A 26,963-nucleotide genomic window follows, 5' to 3' on the forward strand; every position below is an offset into this window, starting at 1 on the left:
CATACTGTTGAGCCATTAGCTCTGGGCATAAAGAAAAAACATTATCTGTGATTAAGACAAAAGAATGTAGAAAAAATGTTTGTCCTTTTCTCTACCTCAAGAACCCTGGACCCCTTTCTCCTCTTTGAGGGCCCCAGACCCCTTCCTCATTGAGGGCCCCAGACTCCTTACAATCTACCTAAGAATTAGTTCTCTCACCCTGATTGACTCAGACTGAGTTATGTGCCCCTCTTCTGTGTTCCCAAAGCTCCCTGTACTGACCCATAGATAAGTTAAGACTCTATGTTGCCCTTAACAGAAAACCTAATTTAAATTGGCTTCAACAATAAAGGAAAATTATGAGCTTACATAGACAGGCTTCAAGCCTGGTTTGATCCAGCAGCTCAACAGTGTCATCAGGATCCCATTTTCTCTCCATTTCTTCTTTCTGCTTTTCAGTCTCACATCTTCATCCTGAAGTTGACCTCCTCATGGTGGCAAATGATTATGACACTTCTAGCCTTCATATCAACTACCACATTCTTCAGAGAACTAACTTCTGAGAGCTCTCAAATGAGTGAGGAACAATCCTTCCCTAAGACCATCAGAAACAATCTTTAGCTTCCCATAAACCCAAACTGACTCAGAAGAGGTGGATGAACCTAGAGCCTATTTTACATAGTGAAGTAAGTCAGAAAGAGAAAGATATCGTATATGAATGCACATATATGGAATCTAGAAAGATGGTACTGAAGGATTTATTTGCAGGGCAGCAATGGGAAAACAGAAATAGAGAACAGACTTATGGACATGGGAAGAGGGGAGGAGAGGGTGAGATGTATGGAGAGAGTAACATGGAAACTTACATTACCATATGTAAAATAGATAGCCAATGGGAATTTGCTGTATGTCTCAGGAAACTCAAACAGGGGCTCTGTATCAACCTAGAGGGGTGGGATGGTGAGAGAGGCACGAGGGAGGTTCAAGAGGGAGAGGATACATGTATACCTATGGCTGATTCATGTTGAGGTTTGACAGAAAACAAAATTCTATAAAGCAATTATCCTTCAATTAAAAATAAATTAATTAAAAAAAGAAAATTCTTTATCTGAGTTTACTCTCAAAATGCATATTATATAAATGATGTTAGCAATCTTTTTTCATTTAATATGAATTTAGTAAAAATATTACAAGTAAAAAAAAAAAAAAAAAGAATGCAATGGCATGAAAGAAAAAGAGCCAAAATGTCCTAAATAGAAATGCTGGAAATAGAATATTATACAACAGTGAAAAGGAATTAACTACTCCTACACTCAACAAGAATAAATTTGCCAAACTAACTGTTGAGTGAAATAAAGCAGACATGAAAGTGTATATATATATTGTATAATTTCATTTTTATAAAGTATAAAACCAGTGCAAACTAATCTATTTTGTTAGAAGTCAGGATAGTGATTACCCTTAGAGACATAGTGACTGGAAATGGGCAAGAAGGGAAACTTGTGGGGTGATAGTAATTATCTATTTCTTGATTTAATTTAAAAAGAAACATTGAATTTGTGAAAATTTATCAAGTTATACACTTAATCTGTTCACTTTCCATATGTTACACTCCAATCAGAAAGTAAGAAAATCCTTTCAAATTAAAAAAAAAGAAAAACCTATATGTGTAAGGAAAAAGACTGGAAAATACCAGTCTTTTGCAATACCAAAATAACCGCAGCATTGCTTTTGACTTCTGGATGAATAGGTTATTTTGTCTTTCTTCTGTGTTTATCAAGTTTTTGAAACATAGCTCTTGTATTGAATCCAGTCGAATACCTCTCCAGATTCACTTGGAGCCACCTGCTTCCTGTTCTCCACTCAGTGGAGAGCTAGTCATTACAGCGAGCCTATCTCCTGATGCAGTAGTCTGCTTCAGCTTCCCCAAGTATGTGGGCCAGACTTCTGTACTTTCTTTATTGCACCTCCTATAGCAGGAGCTGCAGCAGCTATGACACTCATATCTGACTTAACCAGATCCACAGAAAATCTCACTCAACACCACTTCCAAAATAAGCTGAATCACTTGCTATGGATTGAGATCAATCTCTCAAGACTGCCTTGCGGATCCATGATATAATCTGGAAGTACAAGGCAGTTAATGTTTCATTCAGGGCTTCCCAGGTGGTGTTAGTGGTAAAGAACCTGCCGGCCAATGCAGGAGACGCAAGAGACGTGGGTTTGATCCTGGGTCAGGAAGATCCCCTGGAAGAGGGCATGACAACCCACTCCAGTATTCTTGCCTAGAGAATCCCATGGACAGAAGAGCTTGGCCAGCTACAGTCCACAGGGTCACACAGAGTCGGACGTAACTGAAGGGACTTAGCACACACACATGGTATAAGGAAGTTGACCCATGCAAGATAGAAGGGAAGAGTCAGCAGTTTTCTCTTCCTCTCCCTGAGAAATGATTCCTAGACATGATACAGGCGTTTTACATGATCTCTCAGTCCTATATAACTAAGCAATTAGCTGTATCTTATAAATCTGTGGCTAGCTCTGCAGCACACCACCTTTACTTTTCTTTCCCTTCCTTCCTGATTTTCCCTTATTTTTGCCCTGAATATTGTTTATTGAACATCACAATAAGCCTTAGCATGTAAATTTTGCCCTGAGCTTTGGTTTTCCAGGGCAACAGGCTAGGATAAAACTATATACCTTTTACAATGAGTGGTGAGAAGGAGGGGAAAATGATTTAAAAGAGATAACAGAAGTGAGTAATGTTAGGGAAACTAAGACAGGTAAAAACAATTACCATTTTACTAAGCGTCTACTATCTGCCATACTCTTTACATTTATGTTCTCTAATTTTCACAGCAGAAACTTTTGAATTCAATTGGCATGAAAATCACTGGTGACTTTGTGGAGAGCTGGCTCAGTGGAATGGTTGGTTAATCCTGAGCCAGATGGCTTGGATTTAGGGGTGAAGAGAAGATTAAGATGTGGAAAATCAGAGGGCAGACTTCTCAAGAAAATAAAGAAGGGAAGGAAAGTGATGGATTAGTGGCTTGAGAGAAAAGCAGATAGAGGGAGAATTTTTCACAATATGGGGAATTTGAACATGAACTTGTGCTAAGGGAAGGGTTCAGTGGAAGAAAGTGGAAAAGCTATGAAAAGAGAGAGAATAATGGGAGGAATCATGCTTTTAGCTAACATTTACTGAGAATTTACTAAGCACTACTATCTTAGTCTGTTTTCAGACTGCTTCAGATACGGCAGACTGGGTGATTTACAAACAGGAGAAATTTATTGCCAACCATTATAGAGTGCCGGGGTCCAGCCCCAGCAGGACCCTAGGGTACCCTCAGGAAGGACGGCGTTGGAGAGAGAGAGATGACACGGGTCTTATAATGGATTGGGACCTGGTGGTCCGGGGTCAAAATAAAAATAAAGAGAAAGAATAAGGGAGAGAGAAAGAGGCTGATGTTCCTTGGTTAACACAGAAAGCCAATAAAGTCCCTGACACGGGACTTGCCCTGTCCACAGAGGCCACAGGCGCCCTCTCTGTGAGGTGAAGATGCAGAGCACCTTCTCAATTGGGTCTTAGAAGCCCGGGCAAAAAAGACTCAGAGAGCCTCTGTGTTCCAGGGAATCTGCCTGAAAAAAGAAGAGAGAGAGAGAGAAAGAGAAAGAAAGACACAGAGACCAGAGCTCTGGTGAAGTGGGATCCGCAGCTTTATTTTCAAAAGGGGCTTTTATACTCTGAGTTACACATTTCCAGAAGTGAAAGATACAAAGTCATGTAGAGTCAGCTCAAAAATTACATCTGTTTAACCCTTATTGAAACCAGGATGTTCTCTGCATACCTTTCCACTTGCAAGTGTCTTATATTATGTACATTATCTTCTGGCCCGGAGGCCTATTGACATTTTATGACCTTTTCCTGATAAAGGCTGGTCAATCAGAAAACTTGTTTTTCCTTTAAAGTGTTTTTTCTTTATTTTTCCAATCAGTGTCACCCTCAGAAAGTACTAAATAAAGTTACATTTTATGGAGCAAAGGTGCAGTGGGTTACAACAAAGAAAGAAGTTATTAACTCAAAGGTTTTATGTTGCTATTATCAAGGCTACTACTTGTTTTTCTACATTCTAACTATATTAACTAATGCACTCCCAGGCACACAATGGGTAAGGGATAAGGAAACTTGGCAGCAAACATTGGCTCAACAATGAAGCCCTCCATCAGTATTATCTAATAATTTCTCACCCCTCAAAGGGCTCTATGCCCATTAGGACTTTTAGAATGCTTTAGGCTTTTTGTGCCTTTCATGTTTGGGAAGTTGTAAACAATCATGTGTGTTAGTTGCAAGAGGATGGATAAACCTGCCAAGCAAGCTAAAATGCTAACAGAGGGGTTAGAATTGAAATACTCCTTTCAAGCCCAGGAGACTTATTAACTAGAGCCCTAAGTTGATTTTCTTCAGAGAAAGGTGGTCGGGGATAGCCCCCTGTTAATGTCAGAAGAGTTGGTGAAAGGCATAATATAGTAAACAGTAGACAGACAGACTTTGGTTTCAGGGTCGATGCTCGAGCAGGTCCAGGGGAGCCCCTTGAGTCCTGATCCGCCTTGCCTCTCAGGTCTCCTCCGCATGACCTTGTCATGGGTGGGATCTCCTGTGCTGGCTCCCAGCAATGGAGGATGGAAGTCCAAGGTCAGGGACCAGCATGATCAGGTAAGGGCCCTCTTGTGGATCATAGACTTATTGTATGCCTCACATGGCAGACCAGCAAGGGATCTCTCCAGAGCCTATTTTATAAGGCATTCCACTCACATGACTTACACACTTCCCAGATACCCCATGGGAATGACCACATCACCTTGGGTACTAGAATTTCAACATATTAATGAGAATGGAGAGGCAGAAAGGCAAACATTCAGACTATAGCACCTAGTCTTTTTCTAGGTGCAAAGAAGGACACAAAAATGGATCAGACTTGTCCTCTGGCTTTAAGGTTCACAGTTCAGAGGGGCTAAAGTAAAAGAGGTGGAAAGCAGACCACAAGATGGGTGCACAGAGGCAGCATCATGGAATGCAGGGGAGACAAGGCTCAAACAGATGAAGAGTTGGAAAGTAAGAGGGGTCTCCTAGGAATGGGGATGGCGTGCCCCACTCTGGACTACTAGGTGGGAGGGACAAGTTCTCAGCCCTGCTTCACCGAGCATTTCAGCATTTGGCAAGTGTCTATAATAGAATCTGAGAGGAATGTGGTCAGGTCAGAGGGATGAGGAAATGAACTCTTTCCAAGTTTCTGAGTCTATCTATACCAGTGGCTAATTTACTGGCAGTTCCTGCTTACTTTGGATTGGATTATCTGAGAATTCAAGAACAAAGTTCAAGTTCACTGAGGAGCCTTATGCAAATCAAAGCAATAAAAAGCCACTCCGGAAACTTGTAGCCAGGAGAAGCAGGGGCCTAAATACCTTATCTAGATGAAAGGAACCTGAGACAAGATCATGAAGCGAGGCCCTCAGCAGGGTCTCTCAAACTCTTGGATGCGAACCGCTTATCTGTCAGAATTCTTGGAAGGAGAGGGAGACCTTAAATCTAGGTTCACCTTCACGTGCTCATGGCTGAGTGCTTTTTCATTCAGCAGTCATTCATTCAACTAACACTTATTGAGCCTTGAGCCCCTACCATGTGCTAGATATTCTGCTAGGTCGCTGGGGATACCATAAATAAGACCTTGCCTTCTCGAGCTGACCCTCTAGTGACATAATAGTACAGGGCAGGGTATATTTAAGGAACATCTGAATTCTTTCCAATCTATGAATGTCCCTAAAGGGCAGAATCATTTCTAAACACTGGACAGCTCAGAAACCAGCCCTTGATGCAGAAACTTCCAGCAAATGGATGATACAGCTTGATAAGACTTGACTAATTTTCCCTAAGAGTGAGACTCCCTGCCACAGTAGCTACTGGGAGTGTCCTTGGGTTTATATTTGGAGGCATCATTCTCTTCCTCAGCTCCTTGGATCCTGTGACCCAATTTAAGACCCTGCTGAGGGAGCAAGGCTGGCATCAGACCCTCAGAACTATACCAGGCAGACTCCTTCCTCATCAATCTAGGTTCAAGCTCTAATCCCTTCATTTCCCCAGCATGACAGTGCACCAGTGCATGACTCCACTGTACCATATTTCACTGTGAACTAAGACTGTGCTCTATCCTATGCTACCCACAGCACTGGGACCATCCATCTCTTTGAGGCCAGAGATCGATTCAGGAAGCTTGCTTTAGCTATCTTTTTATTGTTTAATTAAATTTTTTTTTAATTTTCTTGGCCAAACTATGAGGCATATAGGATTTTAGTTTTTTGAGCAAAGACTGAAATTGAGCCCTGGCAGTGAAAGCATGAAGTCTTAACCACTGGACCACCAGGGAATTTCTAGCTACCATTTTAAATAGCAAAACAATAGCTAATATTTATTGGGCTCTTTTTATATGTATCAGGCACTGTACTGAATATTTCATAGAAATTACTTTGCTTAATCTTCACAACAACCCTGAAAGTAGGGACCATTATCCCCCTTTTGCAGCTGAGAAGAGGCTAAATGATTTTGACAGTAAGTGGAACTCTTGCAACCTTCATCTGTAACTCCAAAGTCACAAAGGCAAGGAAGCTTTTTCCAGGACACTCTTTTGCCTCTTGCAGTGGGTTGTTGATCTCTGTGACCCTGCTGCTAAGCATGATGTTTGGTTCATACTAAGGGATCAGTGAATAAACTTCTGAAAATTGTTTGCACATAGCAACAGCAGCAGCATGGTCCAACACGCACTCAAAGGAGTAACAAACTAGTAGGGATTAGCAGCGACTAGAGTCAGGCCTTCGTAGGTCAGTGGTTCTTGAGAGTACCACTGACAGAAGGCACACACCTCTAGGCACTAGCATGGTTACCATCAGCTGGAAATAGAAGTGAGTTCTTGGGCACAGAACTTTCCAACGATTATTCTGTCTTTCTTGTTGTAGGAGATTTGTGTAATGCCTCAACCTGCCTGATCTAACATGACTGAGGTCAGTAACTTACTGCGTCAACCGTGTACCATTGTCTCTCTGCTTTGCTGCCCCAGGGCTTTCTCCATGCTGTGGAAGGCAGCTCAGCTGTGTGCAGCTGCAATCTGAAAGTGTGAGGGAGTTATGGTTTCCAAAGGAAACCCTCAGAAAATGGAAAGAAGGGGCCTGGGGGTAATACTCCAGCCTCCCCAGCCTTCACTGGGATAATTTTGATATGTGGTTTCCAGAGTTTTTCAGAAGAATCCTACATGGATTGATTCCGGTTGTCCATAGTATTAAGTACTTGATGTATTAATCCTTTCCCCTTTTCTGTCTTATGTCCCCACTCCCTTCCTTCTAATTCTTAGGGTCATCTCCCAAATAAATGATCTGTACCTAAGTCCTAGTCTCAGTGTCTGACTTTCAAGTGGTCTCAACTAAGATATAATACTTGAAAGAAAAAAAACAAACAAAAAAACAAACAAAAGATATCATACTTAGGTATTTCTTTTCTTTAAAAAAAATAGTGTGCTTTCTTTGTAAAACCAATACATATTTTCATTGTAACTTTTAAAAAATAATTTTTATTGGAGTATAGTTTATTTACAATGTTTATTGCAACTTTTAAAAAAAGTAATTTTATTTATTTATTTATTTTTGGCTGTGCTGGGTCTTTGTTGCTTCCCAGGCTTTTCTCCAGTTGCGGGGAGTGGACTACTCTCTAGCTGGTGCGCCAGTTTCTCATTTTGGTGGCTTCTCTTGTTGTGGAGCACTGGCTCCAGGGTGTGAAGGCTTCAGTAGTTGTGGTGCCCAGGCTCTAGAGCACAGGCTCAACAGCTGTGGCGCACAGCCTAAGTTACTCTGCAGCATATGGGATCTTCCCGGATCGGGGATCAAACCTGTGTCTCTTGCATTAGCAGGTGGCTTCTTTATCACTGAGCTACCAGTGAAGCCCCTTATTGCAACTTTTGAAAATACAAAAACAACAGTCCAATTACTTAATGACAGTCACTATTATAGCATATGAGAAATTATTTCCTGCTTTCGTGTTTATGGGTTTTTCTGAGTGTGTGTTTATGGTTTGAATTGTGCTGTAGTCTAAACTACTAAAATAATTATTCTATTTATTTGTTTGTGATTTAATTCATAGAAATTCTGTTTATTCTCCATGATGCTTGTGAATGTGAGAAAAATAGATTTTGTTTGTTTGGCTGTGGAACCCACACCCCCTGCATTGAAAGTTTGGAGTCTTAACCACTGGACCTCCGGTGAAGTTCCTGGGGAAAATAAATTTTTTTAAAAATTCTGTAATAGTGGGATCAAGGGTGTTTGGAAAGTGAGTCATAGGACATAAGTTAGAAAAAGATTGAAAGCTATTACTTTAGAGACGGTATTTTCCCATGATGTTTGTATCAGTTTAATAGGCTGAAATGGAGGGAGGGAACATTCTCGAACATTAGTTAGCAAAGTCAGGTTGACAAGAAGAACCAAAGTATGTTTAGCCAGAGGGCCATTTCAGCTGGAGAGTAGGTTCATATAGAACACTGTCTGCTTAGCCAAGAAGTTTGGACTTTGCAGAGATAGTAAAGGTTTCTAAGTGGGAAAAAACAAACAACAAACCAATTAGAGGAATACATTGGGAAGATCAATTGGGTAAAACATAAAAAATAGATGCAGTTTTGGTTAGAAATCAGAAACAGCACAAGGCCCAAGCCTGTGTTATAAGAGTCTGAGTTAGGGAGGTACTTCATTACTAGAATAAAGTGAACAATCCTTGTCTGTCTCCAAAGTCAAGGGGAAAAAGCACCAGGATTGCAAACTTCTGCTAAAACTCTAACAAACTATAATCTGTCATAGCGTACCTAAGGACCAACTTAATTAACACCATTCTAATGACAATAACTTGTCCCATTGCTTCATGGCAAATAGATGGGGAAACAGTGGAAACAGTGAGAGACTTTATTTTGGGGGGCTCCAAAATCACTGCAGATGATGATTGCAGCCATGAAATTAAAAGACGCTTACTCCATGGAAGAAAAGTAATGACCAACCTAGATAGCATATTAAAAAGCAGAGACGTTACTTTGCTGACAAAGGTCCATCTAGTCAAGGCTCTGGTTTTTCTAGTGGTCATGTATGGATGTGAGAGTTGGACTGTGAAGAAAGCTGAGTGCCGAAGAATTGATGCTTTTGAACTGTGGTGTTGGAGAAGACTCTTGAGAGTCCCTTGGACTGCAAGGAGATCCAACCAATCCATTCTAAAGGAGATCAGCCCTGGGATTTCTTTGGAAGGAATGATGCTAAAGCTGAAACTCCAATACTTTGGCCACCTCATGTGAAGAGTTGACTCATTGGAAAAGACCCTGATGCTGGGAGGGATTGGGGGCAGGAGGAGAAGGGGATGACAGAGGATGAGATGGTTGGATGGCATCACCGACTCGATGCACATGAGTAAACTCCGGGAGTTGGTGATGGACAGGGAGGCCTGGCTTGCTGCGATTCATGGGGTCGCAAAGAGTTGGACAGGACTGAGTGACTGAACTGAACTGAATGACAATAACTGGACTTCCCAGGTGGTTCATTGGGGAAGAATCTGCCTGCCAAGCAGGAAACACGGGTTCCATCCCTGGGTCAGGTTCCAATCCTGGGTTGTGGAAAAGGAAAGGGCAACCCACTCCAGTATTCTTGCCTGGGAATTCCCATGGACAGAGGAGCCTGGCGGGCTACAGGCCATGGGATCACAAAGAGTCAGACATGACTTAGCGACTCAACGACAACAACGACAATGGAATCAAGATGTTAAATTACTATGGAAGGGAAGGAGTCACTGGCCAAGGCACTTCTGTTGGGGGCTTGGTGGACTTGAGAGACTATATTGTTTTCCTTAACTCGGAGGGAATTAGTCCTTGGAACCATTTCGTGGCCTTTTCCCTAATTCCACATACATCAAAGCAAAATTCTTAGTAGTGTTATGCTTTCTATATTTTAAACAATTATTTATTTATTTATTTTTTGCTGCACTAGGGCTTTCTCTAGTTGTGGCATGTGGGGGCTACTCTTCATTGCAGTGCTGTGACTTCTCATTGCAGTGGCTTTTCTTGTTGCTGAGCACAGGGTCTAGATGCTTGGACTTCAGTGGTTGTGGTGCACCGGCTCAGTTGCTCTGGGGCATGTGGAATCTTCCTGGGCCAGGGATTGAACTCGTGTTCCCTGCATTGGCAGGCAGATTCCCATCCACTGTACCACCAGGAAAGTCCTCTATATTTCTTAATGTTAAGAAGAGAGTGTTCTGGAGGGCAGGCAGGAACATATATGCATCCTTGAAAAGAAATCTTTCCATGGTGAATTAATATATTGATTTTCTAATTTATATATTAGTCCTTTCTGAGTAAATGCTGGTAAGATCCCCTGAGCTAGGATTCCCTAATAAAAATTCCCTGGGCTGCAGTGACCAAGTAAGTCTTGCCTAGGCATCAGGCCTGCATCCTTGACTGCTGTGTGAGGAACAGTTAGGACGCTCTAAAAGTAAACCATTCTTAAGATGATCATGACTTAGAAAAGGGTGGAGGTAATAAGGTGGTGAGAAGTGGTCAGATTTGGCATACATTTTGAAGAGAGAGCTGACCAGTTGGGTTATCATTACTTTTATTTTAGATTTATTTGCTGTGCTGGATTTTAGCTGTGGCATGCAAGATCTTTGATCTTTGTTGTGGCATGCATCTTTTAGTTTCAGCATGAAGGATCTAGTTCCCTGACCAGGGATCAAACCCAGGTCCCCTGCATTGGGAGCTTGAAGTCTTAACTGCTGGACAACATTATTATTGATAGATAAGAAGGGAGAGAGGTATAAAGGGTTACCCTGGGGTTTTGACCTGAGCAACTGGGCAAATGTTGATGTCTTTTCCTAAATGGGGAAACCTGGAAAAGCAGTATGTGAGTGGTAGGGAGAAAAGAGTTCTTTCTGGACAACTGAGTTTAAAATGTCTATATAGCATAAAAGACGGGAACCAAGGAGGCTTTGGGTATAAGAGTGCAGAGCCCAAGGATGAAGTTTGGACTGTATAAATGATGTCTGAGATCTTGAACCTGGAGGAGCTCACCTAGGGAATGAATGAGACATAAGAGAAATGAAGAACAAAGACACTCTTCTGGATGGCCCTGCAATATTTAGAAGTCAGGAAAAAGACCCAGGAAAAGCAACCAAAATATGAAAGAAAAATCAGGAGAACGAAAAATCCCAGAAGTCATGTAAAGAAAGCTTTTCAGGGAAAGAATGATCAACCAGGACAAATGCTGCCAACATGTCATTTAAGATGAGGAATGAGGCTTGATTACTGGTTTGGCATAATGGCAGCCATTGGCGATCTCAACAATAGATGTTTCAGTGAAGTGGTATAGACAAAGCTCATTTACAGCAATTTAAGAAAAGAACTGGAGGTGAGGAAGTGGACAAAGTGGATATAAGTAACTTAGGAATTTTGCTATAGCAAAATGGGATGGTAGTTGGATGTGTAATGAAGTCAAAGGTGGGATATTTTTCCCCCCTGAATTGGCAGACACACTAGTATGGCAGGTTATGTGCGGATCCATCAGAGTGAGAAACACTGACAGTTCAGGAGAAAGAGAAAATAATTGCAATAGCAACATTTTTGAGTAGGCAAGAGAGCGTCGGTCATCTGCCTCAGATCAGAGGGCACAGTGATAAATACTTTTTCTTTTGGCTGCACCACATGGCTTGAGGGATCTTAATTCCCTGACCAGGAATTGAATCCAGGGCCTCAAAAGTGAAAGCAGAGTCCAGCCACTGGACTGACAGGGAATTTCCCTGACAAATACTTTTTAAAGTGATTGATGCCTCCTGATCCCCTGTATCTCGTTTAATCCTCTTGGTAGTCCAATATGTTCGTATTATTATTCTTATTTTAAAGTGGGGTAAATTGAGTGTTAGAGAGGCTTAGTGACTTGCTTAAAATAACAAAATAATGAAGATAGGATTAAAAATGTTGGCTTCCCTGATAGCTCAGTTGGTAAAGAATCCACCTGCAATGCGGGAGACCTTGGTTCTATCCCTGGTTTGGGAAGATCCCTTGGAGAAGGGAAAGGCTACCCACTCCAGTATTCTGGCCTGGAGAATTCCATGGACTGTATAGTACGGGGTTGCAAAGAATTGGACACCACTGAGTGACTTTCACTTTCAGGGAATTCTCGTGGTTAGGACTTCGAGCTTTCATTGCCCTGGGTTTGCCTGATCAGTATACTAAAATCCCTTAAGCCTTGTGGAGAGGCCAAAAAAAATGCGGCTAATTTCAGAGAGTGCCTGTTTCACCAAGATCAGAAAGGTTGTTCGATCAGTGAATGAGAGTGTGCACAGAAATGTACTACTCAAGGAGTTGGATAGTAGGGGGAAGAATGGGAGGAAGAGATAGCGAGGGCGTTTAGGACTGATGTGTAAACACTGCTATATTTAAAATGGATAACCAACAAGGACCTACCGTATAGCACAAGGAACTCTGATCAACGTTATGTGGCAGCCTAGATGGGAGGGGAGTTTGCAAAGGTATGACTGACTCCTTTTGTGGTTCACATGAAATTATCACAACATTGTTAATCAGCTATACTCCAATATAAAGTAAAAAGTTAAAATATTAAAAAAAAAGAAGAAGAAGAAGAAGAAGCTGGATAGTAGCTGTGGAGTGTCTGGAATGTCAGGCTGGGGAACGGGGAATCTCATAGCCCTGAACCTCCAACCTTGAGGCTGCCCAACTATACAGGTTGTGAATTAACCAGAACAAGTGTTGTTTATTTATTTATTTATTCATTCTTACAAGTGTTGTTTAAATGCAGTTGTGTTTAAATCCTTCCTGTACCCCTTGTGTGATCTTGGGCATATTTCCTTATTTATGAAATACAGGGTTTTTTGGGGGTTTTTTGCCACACTGCACATCATGCGGAACTTCACTGACCATGAATCCAACCCATGCCCCCTGCATTGAGTCTTAGCCATTGGATTACCAGAGAAGTCCTGAAATAGAGATTTTAATATCTACCTTGCTGATATGTTTTGGGATTAAATGAAACAATGGAAGTAAAATGTCTGATGGTATATAGCAGGGATTTGGTGAATGGTTGTGATTATTGTTTGTATTCACAATAGACTGTTTGCAGGCTAGGCAGGTGTGGTTTCCAACAGTCCCCTCCCCAACCGGTGAAGATGCTGAAACTCCTCCCTAGATCTTAGAAAGACAGCAAGACTCCTGAATGGAAAAGGACTCTGCAGAAGGGTTGCACTCTCCCTCTCTCTCTCACATTCACACACCTATGTGCACACATATTTATGCAGCGCTCCAGCTGTACTTATATCAGGGCAGAGATATACAGGCACAAAGATCAATGTTGCAGTTCAGTGGCAGGAATGAGGCTGCAGCCAACTGAAACTATTGGTCTGGGACTGGAAAAGGGTGGGGAAGAGGAGTAAGTACTGTGGGCAGGCCTGACAAGGCAAGAGCACAACCACGGCAGGAAGCAGATGGTCTAAGTCATATGGCAGTTCGGATTTCCCCTGTCAACTTCACTTCCCAATTTTTACATCCTTCCATTGCACATGTCTACCACAGAGGCCACTCTGTGCTAAAAGTGGGTAGAAGTGATTGATTTATTAATTGACAAGCATTTAATGATATCTACCATGTGCCAGAAATTTTCTGGAAGACTGAATAGTTGTTGGTTGGGGAGACTTCCCTGGTGATTCAGTAGCTAAGCCTCTGCACTCCCAGTGCAGGGGGCCTGGGTTCTATCCCTAGTCAGGGAACTAGATCCCACATGCTGCAACTAAAGATCAGGCATATTGCAGTGAAGATTGACGATCCTGTGTGCCACAACTAAAAGATCCAGAGCAGCCAAATGGATATATAAATAAATAAAGAATTTTTAAAGATATAGTTCTTGGTCAGGGAGCTAAAGGGAGCTGGAGAAGGACAGTCTGGGCAGAGAAACTAACACGTGTTAAGTTGTGGTGGGGTGAAATAGGATGTTAATTCCATGAACTACATGTAATTTGATAAAAAGAGAGCACAGAGTTCCAGGGAGAAAAGTGGGAGATGAAACTGGAGAGGTAGGATAAGACCAGTTCATAAAGAGCCTTAATTACCACACTAAAATGTCTGAGATAACTGACTAACCATTTGGAAAAAAAGATGAAGTTTAGACTCTTGCCTTGTACTAGACAAAAAAATAAATTTCAGGAGGTTTAAAAGTTTGAATATGGGAATTCCCTGGTGGTCCAGTGGTTAGGACTTGGTACCTTCAAGCTTTCAATGCAGGGGCCAGGGTTTGATCCCTGGTCAGGGAACTAAGATCCCTCAAGCTGCACAGCACAGCCAAAAAGAAATAAATAACAAAAAAAGGCTTGAATATAAAATAGAAACATCTTAAAAATACTAAAAGAAGAAATAGGAGAATATTTGCACTATCTTGGGGGTGGGAAAGGCTTTCCTTAACTTTAAAGTTAGAAAGTGTAAAGGGAAATATTGACAGTTTTCACAGATAAAAGTGAAAATTGCAGCAAAAGACAGCATAAACAAAAAGACAAATGACAGTAAGAAAAGAGTCTGCACCATTTAATGGTTGAAGGATTCAAGTACTACTTTGTAAAGAACTGATAGAAAATAAATTAAGAATATTTTGATAAAAATAGACAAAATTCTTAACAGGGTGGTTCCCAATAGAGGAAGAACAATGGCTATAAAAAGGTTATTTAAATACACTAGCAATGAAGGAAATGCAGATTACTTTCCCTGTCAGATTGGAAAAATTAAAAAGATTGGGACTTTCCTGGTGGCACAGTGGATAAGAATCCGCCTGCCAATGCACAGGACACAGACTTGATCCCTGGTCTGGGAAGATTCTACCTGCCTCGGGGCAACACCCTGTGTGCTACAACTATCAACGGCCATGGGCCTGGAGCCTGTGCTCCAAACTAGAGAAGCCATAGCAAGGAGAAGCTTGTGCATCACAACAAAGAGTAGCCTCCGCTCACCACAGCTAAAGAAAACCCTTGTGCAGCAACAAAGACCCAGGGCCACCGGTAAAAAAATAAAAGCAAAAGAAAGAAAGAAAAAGATCAAGCCAGCCCCAGTGTTGGAGACAGTGTGAAAAAAGGGACCTACTCACACACTGTTGTTGATGGGAGTCCAAAATAGTACAATCCTTCTATAATTTGGTAATATATATTAAAATTTCAACGTGCATCTCTTCTGATTTTCCCTTTGATCCAGGAATTTTAAGGAATTTAGTCAAAGGAAATAATAATAATAAAAGTGACAAGGTGGTTTATTATATTGTTTAGAGAAAAGAAAATTTACCCAAGTGTTCGTAAGAAGGGAACTGGCATCCACACAATAAAGGCGATACAGCCACAGGATAAAGTAGATCCGTAACTGTTGTAGAAAAGTTTCCAGGGTGTGTTGTTAAGTGGAGAAAAAAAACAAAGAACAGAAAGGAGGTCACCAAAAGCAGGTTTGGCACTAGCTGTGTTCAGTTCATTCAGATTCAAAGATCAAACTCCTCGGGCCTCAGAAGGCCCAGGTGCCAGTTCCTGCTTCTGGATCAAGGTTGTATATGATGAGGGAGGAGACTGGCCCTGAGCCCAGAGCCCAGAATGGGATGGGCATTTCTCCTTCAGCTCTGCCACAGCTATGACAGATACCTGCATTGGAGCCTGGATTTCCTTCACCAGCAGAAAAAGGATGAGGATATACCCAAAGCCTTGGGTATATTCTGGTGCCTTTCCCACTTCATTAGGGCTTGAAGGTGACTTGCCTGGGCTCTGCTAGTGCTGGACTTTGGGAGTCTGATTTCTTTTTTCTAAGGGACTTGACAGATAAGCCTTTGCGATAAGGCTGTCCTTTTAGTCATAGACCGACTGTAGCTAAGCTGCTTGGTTGTGTTCTATTAGAGGAGAGATACTGAAGTCCATTTCTGAGGGGTGATAGGATAGTAAGATTTCAAGGTCTCCAGAAATAAGAGTAAATAAACACTAAGTTTCAACATAAGCCTGGACTGCCTGTAAGATACTAGGAAGGAAAACAGTTTCTTCATCAGATGAAATATTTTAGGATCTGAACACTGGACAAACCAAGCTGTTATTATTGATACTTAAATGGCCAATTAGTAGCTAATTAGAGCTCTGGAACTCCCTGGCCAGGCCCCATGTGGAAACCCTCTTGGGTCTGAGGTAATAAATCCAGTTTATAACACACACTGATGAAAACATTCTCCAGTGAGAGAGACTTCCCTGGTGGTCCAGTGGCTAAAACTGTGCTCCCAATGCAGGTGGCCCAGGTTTGATCCATGGTCAGGAAACTAGATCCCACATGTGGCAGCTAAGATCCAATGCAGCCAAATAAATATAAATAAATAAATATTAAAACATCAACAACCACAAAACTCTCCAGTGAAAATCCACCCGCCACCCCCCCAAAAAAAATCCCCACTTTGGCCTTTCCCAGCTAAGGTACTAGGGGCCCAATTCTTATATACTTAAAAAAATGCGTGCAGTTTTTTTTCTGGAAAGGAGAAGGACAGAAGTCACAATGCAATTCTCATGCCCAGGTTAATTCCGTATAAGTAAAGCTCCCTCCTACCCTAAGGAAACAAAAACACTAATTTGAAAAGATATCTGCATACCAACATTCATAGCAATATTATTTAAAATAGCCAAGATATGGGAGCAACATAAGTGTCCATTGATAGATAAATGTATAAAGAAGATGTGGTATATATATTATGATATGTATGATATATATTTATAAATATTAATCATAAAAATGAAATTTTGCAATTTGCAACAACATAGATGGGTCTAGAGGGTATTATGCTAAAGTGAAATAAATCAGACAAGGACAAATACCATATGACATCACTTATATGTGAAATCTAAAAACTAAAAGAGGGACTTCTCTGGTGGTCCAGTGATTGGGACTCTGTGCTTCCACTGCAAGGGGCTTGGATTCAATTCCTGGTCGAGGAAATAGGACGCTACCAAAAATAAAATATAAAGCAAACAGATAAACAAAATAAAAACAGACTCATAGGTATAGAAAATAATTGCCTTCCAGAAGGGAGGTGGGTGATGAATAGATGAGGAGGATTAAAAGATACAAAGCTCCAGTTGGAAAATAAATAAGCTATGGGGATGTAATATGAAGCATAAGTGATATGGTCAATAACATTATAATAATTTTGTATAGGGACAGACGGTAACTAGATATCATGGTGACCATTTTATAACATGTGTAAATGTCAAATCACTATATACCACACCTGAAACTAACAAAATATTGTATATCAAGTATATTTCAATTTTTTAAATAAAAGTGAAGCTCTATCCTGTTAGTTTTCCAGGCCACTGTTCAGACCAGAGTGGATATGGTTGATACAATTTTAATGGAGCTGACTCATAATACTCTCTGCCCCCAGGGAACTCAGAAAGTAATACTAAATACTTGGGAAGGCTGTTTTTTATTTTATATTTGATCTTGCTAGCCTAAGGTGCAGAAAGGGCAATGGCACCCGACTCCAGTACTCTTGCCTGGAAAATCCCATGGATGGAGGAGCCTGGTGGGCTGCAGTCCATAGGGTCGAGAAGAGTCATACACGACTGAGCGACTTCACTTTCACTTTTCACTTTCATGCTTTGGAGAAGGAAATGGCAACCCACTCCAGTGTTCTTGCCTGGAGAATCCCAAGGACGGAGCCTGGTGGGCTGCCGTCTATGGGATCGCACAGAGTTGGACACGACAGCAGCAGCATGCTGGAAATAAAGAGGGAGAAGCACAGAAAATCAGTTTGAGAATGGAGAGCTTGTAAGGAAAGGTATCTCCGAATGGTAACACTTTAGCCCAATTCTGAGAGATAAGCAAGAGACAGGCAAGGAAGAATCACCAAACAGGATATGGGAGATCTGTAACATCATGATATACTCCGGATTGCACACAGTGCTTTATGGTTAGAGCGGCTTGTGCTGTATGTGAGGAAGGAGAGATAAGACATCAGATGGGTAGAGGGCCTGTGTGTCAAGATAAGAAACACTATGCTGAATACTTGCCAGGCTAAATGCTGTGGGGAGATATCAGCAAGGGGGTTGGAAATCAAGTCACATAGGAGTTGTTAGGGAAATAGGACCACTTACATTGAAGAAGAGAAGACTTAGGAGGGAGAAATGTTTTAAGATCTGTTTATTATGTTACTTCAGAATCAGCAAGGGTCAGCTATAAAATAATTAATTAGTTTAATTTTGGGTTGTGCTACACCTTCGTTGCTGTGCATGGGCGTTCTCTAGTTGTAGAGAGTGGGGGCTATTCTTTGCTGTGGTGCACGGGCTTCTCATTGCAGCGGCTTCTCTTGTTGCGGAGCAGAGACTGTGGGTGCACGGGCTTCAGTAGTTGCAGCACGCAGGCTCAGCAGTTGTGGCATTACTTGTACATGGGCTTGGTTGCTCCACAGTATGGGGAATCTTCCCTGACCAGGGATCGAACTCAGGTCCCCTGCATTAGCAGGCAGATTCTTATCCACTGTAATACCAGGGAAGTCCAGAAAGGGCCAACTTTTATTCTGGTTTGGTAAACTACACACTATAAGCAGGTTAGCTAGACTCTTAGGTCAGTGGCCAAATGGTTCAAACATTTGAGATGGCCCTGCCTCCTATCCAGCTCTGGTCTTACAAGTCCTCCGACCGGGGTCTGCTTGTCAGCCCTGCTGTTCCTCGGGGGAAGGTGGTAGGAAAGAATGTGGACGTGCCTTTAGTTGCAGAATTACAGCTTGCAGAGGGTCAGGGGAACATGACTAAGGACTCCAGGAAAGGCGGGACCCCAGCTTGTGGTTAGAGGTGTGGTTGAGGCTAGGAATGAATCAGTGAAGCCTTGCCCAGAGGTAGAGCTCTCCTTTTCCATCTGTGCGCTTTCTGATCCTCTAATCCTTTGTTTCCCTTTCCCAGCTGTCACTGACAGAGAAGTGCTCAGAAAAAAAGCCAAAAGAGTCATTACAATGGGTGTTAGTCTTTCTGGCCTTAACATCATCGTTCTCCTAATTGCCATTCTTCTGATGAGCAAGGCACTCTTTTCTGGAAGCTTTGGCCAAGATATCTAGAAATAAAGTATGAATACATGAAAGAAATAAAATGTATTTTTCCCTGCTTCCAGGCAGAGAAGACCCTACCAGCCAGGATAAATGAACCAGAAGTTTAGATAGGCCAGGAGTCTTCAAGTTGTTTATTGACTTTCTCTAGCTGAGAGGGTCTCAACCTGTGGCAGTTTTGTCCCCAGGGGACATTTGGCAATGTGTTGGAGGGGGTGCTACTGGCATCTGGAGGTTAGGATATTGCTAAACATCTAATTATGTATAGGACAGCCCCTCCTTCCAACAAAAAATTATCAGACTCAGGATGCTGATGGCACTGCGGTATGTTGATGGCACTGCAGTTGAGAAATAACTGATAAGTGCTTATGTTTATAAAGATTTGGTTGGAGTGGATGAGGATTTGAGTATTAGTTCCTGATACACAAGGTAGTTAGAGGTGAAAACCAATTTTAATTCTATGAACACAGGTTGCAAGTCCTCTACAAGTCTAACTTACAGCTGCACCATGGTTGATCCAGTTTAGGCACTTCCTTCTGCTTTACTGTTCTGGTCTGGATGTATCTGTGTGTTTATTCCAGCTCTCCTAAAATTGGAGGAGAAGGATGATGGAGGAAGAGAAAGAAAATCAGGGACTTCCCTGGTAGTCCAGTGGCTAAGACTGCTCTCCCAGTGCAGGGGGCCTGGGTTCAATCCCTAGTCAGTGAACTGGAGCCCATATACCACAACTAAGAGTTCACATGCCACAATTAAAGATCCTGCATGTGGCGGCTAAGACTCATTTCAGCCAAAAAAATAAACATTTAAAAAGAGAGAGAAGAAACAACTTTGATGTTGATTTTTAGTTAGGTATGGAGGGGTGAAAACTTGAGCCTAAAATCAAGAATTTGATATTCTAAACATTTGCCTCATTTAATTATGACCAACAGCTTAACATAAAACAGGATAATCATGGAAGAATAACAGATATCAAATCATACATGAATTTAAGGTTTGGAATCTGATTGAAAATGTAGAAATTTGGCAATTTAATAAAACAAATTGCCATCTGTAGCAAGAGTAGGAAAAATATATAACTTAGTCTCTTTTTCTAGCATTTCAACATTGTTACATGGCTACAGTCAGAATCCTGTTTCTATTGTCCTATTCATCAAGGTCAGTTGCCTATCTAATACCCTTCCTCCCTCCCTCCCTCCCTTCCTTCCTAACAGAATCTCAATTGTGTTTGGATTGGCAGTATGCCCAATTAATAGACACAATTTCCAGACTCCCTTATAGCTAGGAGCAGTCGTGCACATACTCAGGCAAATACTATATAAACTGAGGTTTTCTGGGAATGCTTTGCCTCCCCATTTAGAGTTCATACCTACTTTTGGCTGCCTTTTCCCTTCTCCCTGCCTGGAGTGTAGGTATAAGATTGGAGGTAGAGCAGACATTTTGTGACTATAAGGTAATTGTAAGAATAAAAGCTGCATGCTAGAGATTTGGGAAGAGAAAGTGAAAACTCGGGGTTCCTGGGAGCAGCCTTGGACTGCTGACTTATTAAATGGGAAAAATTAATCCTCTATTTGGTTGAGTTTGTTATTTGAGTTGTCTGTTACTTGCAGCTGTATTCAATTCTAACAAACATATCCTTGATAACAGTATTTCTGTTGGGATTTGTAGGCCTTTGTGTATCCCTAATATAATTTTGTAAATTAAAGGATTCAAGTATTCTTTGAGAGCTGTTAAATGTACTGTTTTTCTTTCAGTGACAATTAAAAAATTAACATAAATCTTTTAAAAATTATCTGGATGCACTCATAACTAAATACGACCCTGGGATTTTATTTCTATGATTGTATTTGTGGTTACAATTACATTAAAGCATTTAACTTTAGTTTAACTCATTTAACTCATATGCAGAGTACATCATGAGAAACTCTGGGCTGGAAGAAGCACAAGCTGGAATCAAGATTGCCAGAAGAAATATCAATAACCTCAGATATGCAGATGACAAAACCCTTACGGCAGAAAGTGAAGAAGAACTAAAGAGCCTCTTGATGAAAGTGAAAGAGGAGGGTGAAAAAGTTGGCTTAAAGCTCAACATTCAGAAAGCTAAGATCATGGCATCTGATCCCATCACTTCATAGCAAATAGATGGGGAAACAGTGGAAACAGTGAGAGACTTTATTTTGGGGGGGCTCCAAAATCAGTGCAGATGGTGACTGCAGCTATGAAATTAAAAGACGCTTACTTCTTGGAAGGAAAGTTATGACCAACCTAGACAGCATATTAAAAAGCAGAGACATTACTTTGCTAACAAAGTCTAGTCAAGGCTATGGTTTTTCCAGTAGTCATGTATGGATGTGAGAGGCGGACCATAAAAAAAGCTGAGCGCTGAGGAATTGATGCTTTTGAAGTGTAGTGTTGGAGAAGACTCCTGAGAGTCCCTTGTATAGCAAGGAGATCCAACCAGTCCATCCTAAAGGATATAAGTCCTGAGTGTTCATTGGAAGGACTGATGTTGAAGCTGAAACTCCAATACTTTGGCCATCTGATGTGAAGAGCTGACTCATTTGAACAGACCCTGCCTGATGCTGGGAAAGATTGAAGGCCAGAGGAGAAGGGGACAACAGAGGATGAGATGGTTGGATGGCATCACTGACTCAATGGACATGAGTTTGAGTATACTCTGGGAGTTGGTGATGGACAGGGAGGCCTGGCGTGCTGCAGTCCATGGGGTCACAGAGTCAGACACAACTGAGAGACTGAACTGAATTGAACTAATTTAACTTTAATAGTTTATAGGTTTAACCTTAATGGTTTATAGGTTTAACTTTAATAGTTTATAAGTTTATGACAGGTTGCTATTAGGTTAGCAAGTCCTAAGGTTAAGATACTCATTGCTCTGGGAAATCTGCTTTATGCTGCTGCTGCTGCCGCCAAGTCACTTCATTCGTGTCCGACTCTGTGTGACCCCATAGACGGCAGCCCACCAGGTTCCCCTGTCCCTGGGATTCTCCAGGCAAGAACACTGGAGTGGGTTGCCATTTCCTTCTCCAATGCATGAAAGTGAAAAGTGAAAGTGAAGTCACTCAATCATGTCCAATTCTTAGCAACCCCATGGACTGCAGCCTACCAGGCTCCTCCGTCCATGGCATTTTCCAGGCAAGAGTACTGGAATGGGTTGCCATTGCCTTCTCCACATCTGCTTTATACTCACATTAAATTACCTTACCTGTTGCATCTAGTTAATATGAAGAAGGGGGCAATTGCTGTTAATGAGTTGGTTAACTGTGTTCACCACAGCAAATTAGTACTGTGATGTAATTACTGCTTTAAGTGAGGGCCAGATGATGTAAAAAAACACGGTATGAACCAGTTTCATGGCTAGTTGAACAGAGAAAGGTAATAGGAGAATTGAGTCACCAACACATGTGTTGGCCAGTAAAAGTATGCAGAACCCAGGAGATGATGAACTATAATGAACTATAATAGTATCGGGACCATATTCATGAAGGGTATTGCTTAAAATAAACTCATTTTGTATATTATAACTGGCAATAATTCATCAGAAGCAAGTACAGTAGTGACTAACAAGAAGAACATTTTCATGAAACAGTATTTTAAATTATATTCAATATTGCTTAACCTATCAAAATATTAAATATTCTGAATATAGGGATTTCCCTGGAGGACTTGTGGTTGAGACTCTGTGTTTCCAATGCAGGGGACACAAGTTTGATTTCCAGTCAGGGAACTAAGATTCTGAATGCTGCACTATGTGGCAAAATATATATATATATACACACATCACTGCAGATGCTGATTGCAGCCATGAAATTATTATTTTTTTAAGACAACCAACACTTTTACTTTTATTTGCATTTATTTTTTGTAGCATTTATTCCCGGGCCATAAGTTTTTGTTTCTTCAGTTTCTTCTGGGATATCTTTTTCTTCTGTGCAACCTCCTCTTCTGGTTTAGGAACAATCTATTCTTTTTCAGTAAGGATCATCTCAGTGTGGCAGGGAGAGCTCATGCAGGGGTTGATCCGACCATGAGCTCTGTAAGTCCTGCGCTGCATCTTGGGGGCTTTGTTCACTAGGATGTGCTCAATGACCAGAGAATCTACATCTAAGCCCTTAAGTTCAGCATTACTGTCTGCATTTTTGAGCATGTGTAGTAACAATTCAGCACTCTTTTTGGGCCACAGACCCTGTGTCCAGCCCCACTGTTTTGCCTGTGCACACCTACCAACTCCACCATTGTAACGACAGAATGGCACACACTGCTTCTTTAAAGTGACATCCTTCAGATACTTGGTGGCCTTTCGGATATGCATACCCTTTATGGCCTGGGCAGTTTCACGAGTGTTCTTAAAATGAACACAAAGATTTGAACCTCTTAATTTGCATGATTTTGTGGGGGTTTCTGGGTCAAGTGAATAGCGCACCATTTTTAGGGGTCACCTCAGGCCACTTACCGGATGCAGCCATGAAATTAAAAGACGCTTACTCCTTGGAAGGAAAGTTATGACCAACTAGACAGCATATTAAAAAGCAGAGACATTACTTTGCCAACAAAGGTCCGTCTAGTCAAGGTTATGGTTTTTCCAGTGGTCATGTATGGATGTGAGAGTTGGACTATAAAGAAAGCTGAGCGCCCAAGAATTGATGCTTTTGAACTGTGGTATTGGAGGAGACTCTTGAGAGTCCCTTGGACTGTAAGGAGATCCAACCAGTCCATCCTGAAGGAGATCAGTCCTGGGTGTTCATTGGAAAGACTGATGTTGAAGCTGAAACTCCAATACTTTGGCCACCTGATGTGAAGAGCTGACTCTTTGGAAAAGACTCTGATGCTGGGAGGGATTGAGGGCAGGAGGAGAAGGGGACAAAAGAGGAAGAGATGGTTGGATGGCATCACTGACTTGATGCACATGGGTTTGGGTGGACTCTGGGAGTTGGTGATGGACAGGGAGGCCTGGCGTGCTGTGGTTCATGGGGTCACACAGAGTCGGACACGACTGAGTGACTGAAATGAACTGATATATATATACACACACTCATATATGTATATATATATACATATATATGTATGTATACATATATATGGAGAGGGCAATGGCAATCCACTCCAGTACTCTTGCCTGGAAAATCCCATCGATGGAGGAGCCTGGTAGATTGAAGTCCATGGGGTCGCTAAGAGTCGGACATGACTGAGCGACTTTACTTTCACTTTTCTCTTTCATGCATTGGAGAAGGAAATGGCAACCCACTCCAGTGTTCTTGCCTGGAGAATCCCAGGGATGGAGGAGCCTGGTGGGCTGCCGTCTATGGGGTCACACAGAGTTGGACACGACTGAAGCGACTTAGCAGCAGCAGCAGCATACGTATATATGGGGCTTCCCCCATGGTTCAGCAGTAAAGAATCACCTGTAATGCAGGAGACCCAAATTCAGTGCCTGGGTCTGGAAGATCCCTTGGGGGAGGGCATGGCAACCCACTGCAGTATTCTTGCCTGGAGAATTCCATGGACAGAGGAGCCTGGTGGGCCACAGTACAAAGGGTCACAAAGAGTCGGACACAACCAAAGCTACTATATGTACACACACACACATATAGAATACATATACATATGTATTCTGAATTTTAAAAATGAAATAAAATTAATGAAAGTTAAATAATTAAGTTTAATAAATCAAAGCAACATTGGGGGTCCTCATGAATATTTTTCTTTTCATAAGGGCCCTAACGTTACTTTTGTTTGAGAATACTATTTTAATATTATGGAGAGAACTAAATCTTTTACAGAGCTGTGCTGGGAACCAGCGCTTTGCCCAGGAGAGAGCTATCCTTATTTGAATTAGACAGAGAAAAATGTTAAGGGCCATACTGAGCAGCTGCCCTGACCTGAAGCAATTCTTTTTAATAAAGCCCCACTTAAAGTCCTTAGCAACCAGCAACTTAGTAACAGATTTTTTTTTTTAATTTAAAGGATTTTAGAGAAAATGCAGCAGTAAATCTCAAGGGTGGCATATATATCTACATATTGAGTGACCTGTTATAACTCATCCCTTTTTTTGTTTGTTTGCTTTTTTGTTATCCTTTGCCAGGTACAATAAACTTCAGTGCTGATGGTGAAGATCAAAGGAAATTATTCTGGGTAGAAACAGTCCATCTTCATGAATGACCCTTTGCGCACAAAATGCTGCATTTTTTTGGTTTGATTTGGGGTATGTTTTTTAAACTTCCTTTAACTGCTTTTGTCCCTCCTCTTATCCTCATAGAAAATCTTTGAGATTCTGGTCTTGGCTCTCCTCTCTCCACTTTCTTAGGGATTTCATTTTCTCCTACAGTTTCAGATATCCTTGATATCACAAATTATGCCAGAAAATGTAATGCATTAATTCATTTAACAAATATCTACCGTACCTATCATGTGCCTGGAAGCATGCTGCTAAGTATTAGAGTTATAATGTGCTGAACAGGATAGGCAGGGTCCCTGCCTTTCCACAGGTTTACACTCAAGTTTCTACATTTCCAACATCCCCCTGTCCATCTCCTTCTGGAATCTCAAATTCAGCATGTCCCGAAGTGGACTCATTATGTCTTTATTGCACCATCTTCACCCAGTTTTCCTGGGACTCATCCTTGACTCCTTCCTCTCTTTTGATTCTTGTACCTGATGCTCAGGTCTTGCGAACTCTGCCATCTGACCCCATCTTTCCACGCTTGGCACTACTGTCTTCCCTCAGGCTCTTGACCTCTTTCCCCCAGTCATGGCTATAGCTTCCTTCTTGGTCTCCCTTATCCTTTATCTCTTGGTCCCCTAAATCTATTTTTGCTGCAGCTGCCAGAATGATAAATAATACAACCTGATGTGGTTATTCTCCTATTCAAAACTCTTACTTTCTTTCTATACTTCCATATTCAATTTTGCCCCCTGGGATAAAATTCAAGCTCCTCAGCCTAGCTTATGGAGTACATCATAAAGAATCTCTGTGTTCTTAGTCTCTACGTTCTAGACTTTGGCATTTACATTTTACTAGTATTCAACTTTTTGTGCTTTCCCAAACATATTGTTTTCCACTTCTTTTGCTGTTTTCTCTGCCTGGAACTCATTCCACACTTTTCTTCTCCTTCAGTTCAGTTCAGTTCAGTTGCTCAGTCGTGTCCTGTTCTTTGCGACCCCATGGACTGCAGCACGCTAGGCCTCCCTGTCCATCACCAACTCCTGGAGCTTGCTCAAACTCATGTCCGTTGAGTCGGTGATGCCATCCAACCATCTCATCTTCTGTTGTCCCCTTCTCCTCCTGCCTTCAATCTTTCCCAGCATCAGGGTTTTTTCCAATGGGTCAGTTCTTCACATCAGGTGGCCAAAGTATTGGAATTTCAGCTTCAGCATCAGTCCTTCCAATGAATATTCAGGACTGATTTCTTTTAGGATGGACTGGTTGGATCTTAGCTAACTCCTTCTCCTTGCTGCTGCTGCTAAGTCGCTTCAGTCATGTCTGACTCTGTGCGACCCCAGAGACGGCAGCCCACCAGGCTCCCACGTCCCTGGGATTCTCCAGGGAAGAACACTGGAGTGGGTTGCCATTGCCTTCTCCAATGCATGAAAGTGAAAAGTCAAAGTGAAGTTGCTCAGTCGTGTCCAACTCTTAGCGACCCCATGGACTGCAGCCCACCAGGCTCCTCCGTCCATGGGATTCTCCAGGCAAGAGTACTGGAGTGGGGTGCCATTGCCTTCTCCTTAGCTAACTCTTTTATAAAGAAGTTATTTTTATTCATTGATTTATTTTTGGTTGTCCTGGGTCTTTGTTGCTGTATGAGGGC

The 26,963-nt window shown here is 41.7% G+C and overlaps 1 protein-coding gene across 1 annotated transcript; it reads right to left on the reverse strand.

Moving 5' to 3' along the window:
* Nucleotides 1-23,010: 23,010 nt before the first annotated feature.
* On the reverse strand, nucleotides 23,011-24,243 carry LOC104971817 (large ribosomal subunit protein uL22-like). Its single transcript, XM_059885159.1, has one exon. The coding sequence runs from the start codon at nucleotides 23,582-23,584 to the stop codon at nucleotides 23,120-23,122; it is 465 nt and encodes a 154-aa protein (XP_059741142.1). The 5' UTR covers nucleotides 23,585-24,243; the 3' UTR covers nucleotides 23,011-23,119.
* Between the last annotated feature and the right edge of the window lie 2,720 nt (nucleotides 24,244-26,963).

This window comes from Bos taurus, chromosome 3, assembly GCF_002263795.3.
Source record: "Bos taurus isolate L1 Dominette 01449 registration number 42190680 breed Hereford chromosome 3, ARS-UCD2.0, whole genome shotgun sequence".
In the NCBI taxonomy this organism is placed as follows: domain Eukaryota; kingdom Metazoa; phylum Chordata; class Mammalia; order Artiodactyla; family Bovidae; genus Bos; species Bos taurus.

What these genes read in the sequence shown, in the direction of transcription:
- LOC104971817 (XM_059885159.1), bottom strand. Translation starts at nt 23,584, where the DNA reads ATGGTGCGCTATTCACTTGACCCAGAAACCCCCACAAAATCATGCAAA.